The 11,274-nt window shown below is 44.1% G+C and overlaps 1 protein-coding gene across 1 annotated transcript in view; it reads right to left on the bottom strand.

Annotated features, from left to right (window-relative positions):
* LOC139394233 (mdm2-binding protein-like) overlaps positions 1–11,116 on the bottom strand; it is a 65,677-nt gene extending 54,561 nt beyond the window's left edge. Inside the window, exons 1-7 of the mRNA XM_071142255.1 lie at positions 11,089–11,116; positions 10,781–10,864; positions 10,565–10,638; positions 5,682–5,824; positions 5,103–5,161; positions 4,681–4,825; positions 4,395–4,509 (exon numbers count right to left, since the gene is read on the bottom strand). Of these exons, the coding sequence (XP_070998356.1) occupies positions 4,395–4,509; positions 4,681–4,825; positions 5,103–5,161; positions 5,682–5,824; positions 10,565–10,638; positions 10,781–10,864; positions 11,089–11,116 (648 nt within the window). The remainder of the gene's footprint in view (positions 1–4,394; positions 4,510–4,680; positions 4,826–5,102; positions 5,162–5,681; positions 5,825–10,564; positions 10,639–10,780; positions 10,865–11,088) is intronic.
* Between the last annotated feature and the right edge of the window lie 158 nt (positions 11,117–11,274).

Consider the following 11,274-nt stretch of genomic DNA (forward strand, 5'->3'; position numbering starts at 1 on the left):
CATGTATTTTCAGATAGAGAGTCCTTTGAAGCGACTGCCCTCTATCCCTCTCAATCGCACGTTCTTCTGTATCTTCTCTTCCACTCCACGTCTTGCGCCACACAGACCGGACAAGTAGGCGAGCAATGGATTATGGTCAATGTAGTTAATTACCATGTTTTCTGTGCTAAATCATGTAGAATATTGGCCTGTTGGAAACTACAACTCCCTACTACATCGCACAGTTGGGCTTGATCAAATTTATCTCCAGAGAAACTGCGCATTGATCTCACCAAAAATAAAAAATAAATTTAAAATGGAATTAAAATAATTGAACAGATATTTTTATTAAGGAGTTCTGTCCTTGAGATGTTGTCTAATAATGTTCTGTATTATGTCATGTTTCATGTTCTGTGTTGGACCCCAGGAAGAGGAGCTGCTGCTTTCTCAACAGCTAAATGAGGATCCTAATAAAATACAGAATATCAAAAATGTTGGTCCAATCAGTTGTTTAAAAACCGAAAAACAAGATACATTTCATTACAAAACACATAACCTATTAGCTATACAATTAGCCACTACACATTACCTGACATTAACTCAGCACCAGGATTAAAAACGATCATTTAATACAGACAGAGGGATCTGTTAGCAGAAAAACTATTTTATTAACAAAAAGGCAAACCAATACATTTGCTTTACAGAACGTTTTTTGTTGTTGCAGTTTTACAGTTATTGATTAACAAAATCAAAGGTCAGGGCCAATGGGCACGTTGCCTAGTGGATAATTCAGCAAAGATTACTACAAGTTTAGATAACTGGCTAGACTAACTTACCATTAACAAAATGATATACCTTTCTAACTGATATGGGTTAATTGAGTGACTGTCAGTGAGTGACATAAAATTGTGTAAATGAAGAAATTGTGCACCTTGTGTATTCTACTAATCTAACTCTCAACAATATATCGAGACTCCGACTGAGTTCCTAAAACAAAATAGAATTATATATACATACAGTGGGCTCCAAAATGACTGGCACCCTGACAATGCACAAACAATACTTCAAAAAATAAACAATATAATTATGGAGAGAAACTCAAAATACCAACATGTGAGAAATACTGTACTTTATTAATGTTCCAATGGAACCCAACAAAATCATACAATTATTTAATCCAAAATACATTTCACTAAAATCAAGGTTTCATAATTATTGGCACTCGTCACTTAGTACGTAGTGCCACCACCTCTGGCAAGGATAACAGCATGGAGTCTTCTCCTGTAATGTTTGACAAGGTTAAGGAACACATTTGGAGGGATTCTGGACCATTCCTCTATGCAGATCCTTTCAAGATCCTTCACATTCTTGGGTTTGTGCTTATCAACTGCCCTCTTCAACTCAGCCCACAGGTTTTCGATTGGATTTAGGTCCAGCAACTGAGATGGCCATGGCAGAACATTGATTTTGTTGTTTGTTTGGTCTCATCTGACCAGAGCACCTTCTTCCAATCATCATTTCAATTACGTTTGGCAAACTCTAAGCACTTGTGTCTGTGTCTTGGGGTCAGAAAGGGCTTTCTTCTGGCAACCCTTCTAAAGAGCCTGTGGTTGTGGAGGTGGCGTCTGATGGTGCTTTCTTCTGGCAACCCTTCTAAAGAGCCTGTGGATGTGGAGGTGGCGTCTGATGGTGCTTTCTTCTGGCAACCCTTCTAAAGAGCCTGTGGATGTGGAGGTGGAGTCTGGTGGTGCTTTCTTCTGGCAACCCTTCCAAAGAGCCTGTGGTTGTGGAGGTGGAGTCTGATGGTGCTTTCTTCTGGCACCCCTTCTAAAGAGCCTGTGGTTGTGGAGGTGGAGTCTGATGGTGCTTTCTTTTGGCAACCCTTCCAAAGAGCCTGTGGATGTGGAGGTGGAGTCTGATGGTGCTTTCTTCTGGCAACCCTTCCAAAGAGCCTGTGGTTGTGGAGGTGGCGTCTGATGGTGCTTTCTTCTGGCAACCCTTCTAAAGAGCCTGTGGATGTGGAGGTGGAGTCTGATGGTGCTTTCTTCTGGCAACCCTTCTAAAGAGCCTGTGGTTGTGGAGGTGGCGTCTGATGGTGCTTTCTTCTGGCAACCCTTCCAAAGAGCCTGCGGTTGTGGAGGTGGAGTCTGATGGTGCTTTCTTCTGGCAACCCTTCCAAAGAGCCTGTGGTTGTGGAGGTGGAGTCTGATGGTGCTTTCTTCTGGCACCCCTTCTAAAGAGCCTGTGGTTGTGGAGGTGGAGTCTGATGGTGCTTTCTTCTGGCAACCCTTCCAAAGAGCCTGTGGTTGTGGAGGTGGAGTCTGATGGTTCTTTTTTAAACCTGGGTGACCCCAAGACGCCACCAAGGCCTGCAATTTTTTCACAGCGATTCTTGATGATTTTGTTGCTTCTCTCACCATCCTCCTCCCCATCCTGGGGGGCAAAATGCATTTGCATCCTCTACCTGTGAGGTTTAACTGTTCCATATCTTTGGAATTTTTTAAAATAATTGCCCCAGCAGTGCTCAGTGGTATATTCAATCGGTTGTGGATCTTCTTGTAGCCATTAGCAGATTTATGAAGATCTACGACCATCTGTCTCTTTTGAACTGCCAGTTCTTTTCTTCATGGTGTTGGTTGACAGCAGGATATTGCATGAGCGTTCTCATTTTTATACCCTAGTGAAACAGGAAGTGATGTAATGGCTCAATATAGTTCGTTAACACTTAGATAAACCTTAATAAGTGGAATTTAATTCCTGGTTTAATTTTGGTAGATGTTAATTACAATAATATTTAAGGGTGCCATTAATTGTGAAACCTTGATTTGCAGGACATTGATTTTTAAATAAATCAATAAATGATTTTGTTGGGTTCCATTGAAACATTAATACAGTACAGTATTTTTCACATGTTGGTATTTTGAGTTTCTCTCCATAAGTAGATTGTTTATATTTTTTGAAGTATTGTTTGTGCATTGCCAGTCAGGGGTGCCAGTCATTTTGGAGCCCACTGTATGTATGTATGTATGTATGTATGTATGTATGTATGTATGTATGTATGTATATATGTGTATATATATATATATATATATTTTTTTTTTTTTATTAATTAGGGAAAAAATGACCAAGGTCCAGACCTCAGTGTCCTCAGACGTAGCTACGGCCCTGTCAACGTCCTATGGAAAACCATAATTACATTGTAACAGTGACAGCTGAGCTGATGTGTTCTGCAGGACGAAGGGGGAAAAGGCAACTCTAGAGAGGAAGTTGTATTGTAAAAGGTACAGATGTAAAATATGTGATCTTGACTTGGGGAAAAATACACTCTAATGAAAAGAGCATTAAAAAGGCTAAATTCACAACACGTCTATCAACTCTCATTGATTACAAGCAGTACCAAGACGACGGATCTACAATCCATAACGGCTGAGTCATAAGAGACTGGGGTTTGGGTTCAGGGCCAGGCACAGCAGGTTCTCATGCCCCCCCCTATGTGCCAGTCAGGGGGCTGGGTGAAGAGGTGAGTAACCCTGGCAGTGGTCCAGTGTGCCAGCCAGGGGGCTCTGGATTTGCAGTGACCCTTAACCCCTGTCTCCAGGCCCAGAAAGGCCTCCAGACAGAAGATCCATTTACTACAGCCCTAGGCTTGGCACACACCGAGCACCCTGACCCACACATGACCCCTATACATTCTCCTAGGGCAGCATAATCTACAGTGCATTCGGAAAGTATTCAGGCCACTTCCTTTTTTCCCACATTTTGTTACATTACAGCCTATGCCCCCTCAGGAGACTGAAAAGATTAGGCATGGGTCCTCAGATCCTCAAAAGGTTCTACAGCTGCACCATCGAGAGCATCCTGACTGCTTGCATCACTGCTTGGTATGGCAACTGCTCGACAGCATCATGCTGTGGGGATGTTTTTCAGCGGCAGGGACTGGGAGACTAGTTAGGATCGAGGGAAAGATGAACGGAGCAAAGTACAGAGAGATCCTTGACGAAAACCTGCTCCAGATCGCTCAGCACCTCAGACTGGGACGAATGTTCACCTTCCAAACCCTAACCCAAGAAGACGCAAGGCTGTAATCGCTGCCTACGGTGCTTTAACAAAGTACTGAATAAAGGATCTGAATATTTATCTAAATGTGATATTTCAGTTATTTTATTGTTAATACATTTGCAAAAATGGGGGTGGGACAATTTAATCCATTTTAGAATAAGGCTGTAACGTAACAAAATGTGGAAAAGGTCAATACCTTCAGAATGCTCTGTACATCATATTGTAATAGTTCAAATACACCCACTTTCCTTTCACACTGCTGATGTACTAACAAACACCCCCTAGTGGTCAAGTATATAGATACAACAGTCAAAATACTTGTAAAAACCATTGACTGACTGACTAAATAATCTTACCTTTTTCTCTCTGATGAGAACACCTCCTCTCCATAACTCCCTCTCATCAATACAGGTCATGATGCTACTGGGATGTACTACTCTGGCTGACAGGTTAGAGGCTGGCTTCTGCCACCTGGAGGAACAAGCAAAAGAAGGACAGACATCAGTTTATCTGTGTATTTAGCCATTCAACAAGTCTATGCTGCCCTCTAGTGGTAAAATGGAGATCACACAGGTACAACTGTTGGGAGGATTCCAGTGTCAAGTGGACTCGTCATTTAGTATAATAGTTCTTTGTCCTTACCCAGCTTGGTGTTCAGTCACTATGGTCATCTTGGCTGTGTGCCATGTCTGCATGTGTTTCAACGAGCCAATCACAGGGAGGAAGTCCTTCAGCTTAGGAGCTTCTTCAGCAAAACCCAGAAATATCACATCTAACAGAGCCTTTCCTGGGGGAGAAACAGAGTCAGCCATAAAATACCTAGTAAACTGACACAAATATTACATCTAGGAGAAACAGAGTCAGCCATAAAACACCTAGTAAACTGACACAAATATCAGATCTAGCAGAGTTTTTCCTGGGAGAGAAAGAGAGGGGAACAGAGTCAGCTATAAAACACAACACAAGCCACGGCATGTAGGAAATATAGAGAACTCCTGGATAAGATATGTGGAGGAATCTTTCTCAGTCTGGCCAAATGAACCAAGGTGAATGGAGTGAGTTACCTGGAGGGGGAAGCTTGTCTGATAACAGGTGTAATCCCTCTGCTGCCTCTTCATACAACCTGCAGTCATCACAAATCAGAACTTTATTCATACAACTATTCATTTATTCACCCCTGACAGGGGGCCCCTACCTTTCAATACAGCCCGGAAATGTGATATTCAGAAGTTCTAGAACATCCCAGAGGAAATAAGGTCAACTGTGTATGTTTGCTTCCACACTGCAGAAGTAGTATTATGGAAGAGCACAGAGCTGGGATGTGCAACAGAATTAAAACAGGGCTCTATGCTGACATGTTTCACAAGGAGCACTAAAATAAAATATTTGAGAAAGAGTGTTTTAATGATAAGAAATTACCCAGACGTTTTTGGGGTGTTCTATGCTAAATCAAGCACAATGTACCCTCAAATATTTGAGTCACTTAGGCGAGACAAAAATGTTCAGCTGGCCCTTTAAGGGCGGGAGGTTGCCGCGGTAACGGTGACACTCGCATGTCTGACTGAGTCCAACACACATCTATTTTTAGTTGTCAGTGTAAGTCTAATGGCGGCACTGTAGAGCCCTGTGAACATCACTCATACTGTGTCTGCTGTGGGTCAGGCTGGTCAGTCTTCTCCTCCTGCTCATCCAGAGCACTGAGACAGGCCTCTATAGTGCTGGGGCTCTCCTCCTGCTCATCGTTCTTCTGACAACTACCCAGCTCCTCCCACTCTGTACTGCAGAACTACAACCAGAAACAGGAAGGATGGCAGTCAGTCAATGTGGTCAATAGGTGATGACAGTCAGCCAATGTGGTGAATAGGTTTGAGGACCCCCCCAAAGAAACAGAAGACTGTGAGGAATGTGTCATGTATAACTGATGAAATGGTTGGATGTTGTGTCAGACATCTCCACATCTCCATAAACACAGAGCAGGACATAGGCAGACATCTCCACATCTCCATAAACACAGAGCAGGACATAGACAGACATCTCCACATCTCCATAAACACAGAGCAGGACATAGACAGACATCTCCACATCTCCATAAACACAGAGCAGGACATGGGCAGACATCTCCACATCTCCATAAACACAGAGCAGGACATAGACAGACATCTCCACATCTCCATAAACACAGAGCAGGACATAGACAGACATCTCCACATCTCCATAAACACAGAGCAGGACATAGGCAGACATCTCCATAAACACAGAGCAGGACATAGGCAGACATCTCCACATCTCCATAAACACAGAGCAGGACATGGGCAGACATCTCCACATCTCCATAAACACAGAGCAGGACATAGGCAGACATCTCCACATCTCCATAAACACAGAGCAGGACATAGGCAGACATCTCCACATCTCCATAAACACAGAGCAGGACATGGGCAGACATCTCCACATCTCCATAAACACAGAGCAGGACATAGGCAGACATCTCTACATCTCCATAAACACAAAGCAGGACATAGACAGACATCTCTACATCTCCATAAACACAGAGCAGGACATAGGCAGACATCTCCACATCTCCATAAACACAGAGCAGGACATAGGCAGACATCTCCACATCTCCATAAACACAGAGCAGGACATAGGCAGACATCTCCATAAACACAGAGCAGGACATAGGCAGACATCTCTACATCTCCATAAACACAGAGCAGGACATAGGCAGACATCTCCACATCTCCATAAACACAGAGCAGGACATAGGCAGACATCTCCACATCTCCATAAACACAGAGCAGGACATAGGCAGACATCTCTACATCTCCATAAACACAGAGCAGGACATAGGCAGACATCTCCACATCTCCATAAACACAGAGCAGGACATAGGCAGACATCTCTACATCTCCATAAACACAGAGCAGGACATAGGCAGACATCTCCACATCTCCATAAACACAGAGCAGGACATGGGCAGACATCTCCACATCTCCATAAACACAGAGCAGGACATAGGCAGACATCTCCACATCTCCATAAACACAGAGCAGGACATAGGCAGACATCTCTACATCTCCATAAACACAGAGCAGGACATAGGCAGACATCTCCACATCTCCATAAACACAGAGCAGGACATAGGCAGACATCTCCATAAACACAGAGCAGGACATAGGCAGACATCTCTACATCTCCATAAACACAGAGCAGGACATGGGCAGACATCTCCACATCTCCATAAACACAGAGCAGGACATAGGCAGACATCTCTACATCTCCATAAACACAGAGCAGGACATAGGCAGACATCTCCATAAACACAGAGCAGGACATAGGCAGACATCTCTACATCTCCATAAACACAGAGCAGGACATGGGCAGACATCTCTACATCTCCATAAACACAGAGCAGGACATAGGCAGACATCTCCATAAACACAGAGCAGGACATGGGCAGACATCTCTACATCTCCATAAACACAGAGCAGGACATGGGCAGACATCTCTACATCTCCATAAACACAGAGCAGGACATAGGCAGACATCTCTACATCTCCATAAACACAGAGCAGGACATGGGCAGACATCTCTACATCTCCATAAACACAGAGCAGGACATAGGCAGACATCTCTACATCTCCATAAACACAGAGCAGGACATAGGCAGACATCTCTACATCTCCATAAACACAGAGCAGGACATAGGCAGACATCTCTACATCTCCATAAACACAGAGCAGGACATAGGCAGACATCTCTACATCTCCATAAACACAGAGCAGGACATAGGCAGACATCTCTACATCTCCATAAACACAGAGCAGGACATAGGCAGACATCTCCATAAACACAGAGCAGGACATAGGCAGACATCTCCATAAACACAGAGCAGGACATAGGCAGACATCTCCACATCTCCATAAACACAGAGCAGGACATAGGCAGACATCTCTACATCTCCATAAACACAGAGCAGGACATGGGCGGACATCTCTACATCTCCATAAACACAGAGCAGGACATAGGCAGACATCTCCATAAACACAGAGCAGGACATAGGCAGACATCTCCATAAACACAGAGCAGGACATAGGCAGACATCTCTACATCTCCATAAACACAGAGCAGGACATAGGCAGACATCTCTACATCTCCATAAACACAGAGCAGGACATAGGCAGACATCTCCATAAACACAGAGCAGGACATAGGCAGACATCTCTACATCTCCATAAACACAGAGCAGGACATAGGCAGACATCTCTACATCTCCATAAACACAGAGCAGGACATAGACAGACATCTCTACATCTCCATAAACACAGAGCAGGACATAGGCAGACATCTCCATAAACACAGAGCAGGACATAGACAGACATCTCTACATCTCCATAAACACAGAGCAGGACATAGGCAGACATCTCCACATCTCCATAAACACAGAGCAGGACATAGGCAGACATCTCCATAAACACAGAGCAGGACATAGGCAGACATCTCTACATCTCCATAAACACAGAGCAGGACATGGGCAGACATCTCCACATCTCCATAAACACAGAGCAGGACATAGGCAGACATCTCTACATCTCCATAAACACAGAGCAGGACATAGGCAGACATCTCCATAAACACAGAGCAGGACATAGGCAGACATCTCTACATCTCCATAAACACAGAGCAGGACATGGGCAGACATCTCTACATCTCCATAAACACAGAGCAGGACATAGGCAGACATCTCCATAAACACAGAGCAGGACATGGGCAGACATCTCTACATCTCCATAAACACAGAGCAGGACATGGGCAGACATCTCTACATCTCCATAAACACAGAGCAGGACATAGGCAGACATCTCTACATCTCCATAAACACAGAGCAGGACATGGGCAGACATCTCTACATCTCCATAAACACAGAGCAGGACATAGGCAGACATCTCTACATCTCCATAAACACAGAGCAGGACATAGGCAGACATCTCTACATCTCCATAAACACAGAGCAGGACATAGGCAGACATCTCTACATCTCCATAAACACAGAGCAGGACATAGGCAGACATCTCTACATCTCCATAAACACAGAGCAGGACATAGGCAGACATCTCTACATCTCCATAAACACAGAGCAGGACATAGGCAGACATCTCCATAAACACAGAGCAGGACATAGGCAGACATCTCCATAAACACAGAGCAGGACATAGGCAGACATCTCCACATCTCCATAAACACAGAGCAGGACATAGGCAGACATCTCCATAAACACAAAGCAGGACATAGACAGACATCTCCACATCTCCATAAACACAGAGCAGGACATAGGCAGACATCTCCATAAACACAGAGCAGGACATGGGCAGACATCTCCACATCTCCATAAACACAAAGCAGGACATAGACAGACATCTCCACATCTCCATAAACACAAAGCAGGACATAGACAGACATCTCCACATCTCCATAAACACAGAGCAGGACATAGGCAGACATCTCCACATCTCCATAAACACAGAGCAGGACATAGGCAGACATCTCCACATCTCCATAAACACAGAGCAGGACATAGGCAGACATCTCCACATCTCCATAAACACAGAGCAGGACATAGGCAGACATCTCTACATCTCCATAAACACAGAGCAGGACATAGGCAGACATCTCTACATCTCCATAAACACAGAGCAGGACATGGGCGGACATCTCTACATCTCCATAAACACAGAGCAGGACATAGGCAGACATCTCCATAAACACAGAGCAGGACATAGACAGACATCTCCATAAACACAGAGCAGGACATAGGCAGACATCTCTACATCTCCATAAACACAGAGCAGGACATAGGCAGACATCTCTACATCTCCATAAACACAGAGCAGGACATAGGCAGACATCTCCACATCTCCATAAACACAGAGCAGGACATAGACAGACATCTCCACATCTCCATAAACACAAAGCAGGACATAGACAGACATCTCCACATCTCCATAAACACAGAGCAGGACATGGGCAGACATCTCCACATCTCCATAAACACAGAGCAGGACATAGGCAGACATCTCCACATCTCCATAAACACAGAGCAGGACATAGGCAGACATCTCTACATCTCCATAAACACAGAGCAGGACATAGGCAGACATCTCCATAAACACAAAGCAGGACATAGACAGACATCTCCATAAACACAGAGCAGGACATAGGCAGACATCTCTACATCTCCATAAACACAGAGCAGGACATAGGCAGACATCTCCACATCTCCATAAACACAGAGCAGGACATAGGCAGACATCTCCACATCTCCATAAACACAGAGCAGGACATAGGCAGACATCTCTACATCTCCATAAACACAGAGCAGGACATAGGCAGACATCTCCACATCTCCATAAACACAGAGCAGGACATAGGCAGACATCTCTACATCTCCATAAACACAAAGCAGGACAGAGTCGGGTCAGAACGACATCCCTGATTAATACCAGACATTCCTTGACATGACACTTACCTGAGAAGTCCCATGGCATGTCTGGACAGCAAAATACCACCTCTGTGAGGCTGGACCACCACTCAGAGAGCAGGCTTAGGAGGCAGAATGAGAGATGACAGAATCACATTTAGCAAATGTTACTTAAGCCCTTACAATATTTAAAAGCAGGTAGACATATTGCAATCGTTTCTGCAAGCAAGACACCTGACACACACAAACAATGCATTGGCTTACCTGGAAACAGAGAAACCCTCCGTTTTGAATTACAACTGGCGATGCTCCCCAGTTTATCATAGATCTGTTTGGCAGCCTCCAATGCTGTAAAATAAACGATTACAATCATTCAAGAAGTTATGACTTACATTTACAAGAACACCACCATTGCTCATAGTATGTTTATCATCCTTTCTACTATAGATGGCTCTGCTGCTTCCTACTACAGTAGGGAACAACACGAAATCCGAGTCCGCTACAAAGCTATGGTTAACGTACCCTTCGCGCATTTATCCTCTTCTTGGTTAAAAGAAACAACTAGCACGTACCGATCCATTCCTCTGAATACTCCACCATCAGTGTTCAGTATAAATGTAAATAAAAAGTTGTGTAGACTTTTTTTCGTATTATCAAATTCATTTCCGCGCGCTCTCTCTCTGGTGAAACGGAAGTTGTCATCTAGCGTTCTGGTGACGTCAAGGCGCGACTTCAAAATACAACCGGCGGGAAAATAC

The sequence above is a fragment of the Oncorhynchus clarkii genome, unplaced genomic scaffold (assembly GCF_045791955.1).
Source record: "Oncorhynchus clarkii lewisi isolate Uvic-CL-2024 unplaced genomic scaffold, UVic_Ocla_1.0 unplaced_contig_9596_pilon_pilon, whole genome shotgun sequence".
Classification (NCBI taxonomy): Eukaryota; Metazoa; Chordata; class Actinopteri; order Salmoniformes; family Salmonidae; genus Oncorhynchus; species Oncorhynchus clarkii.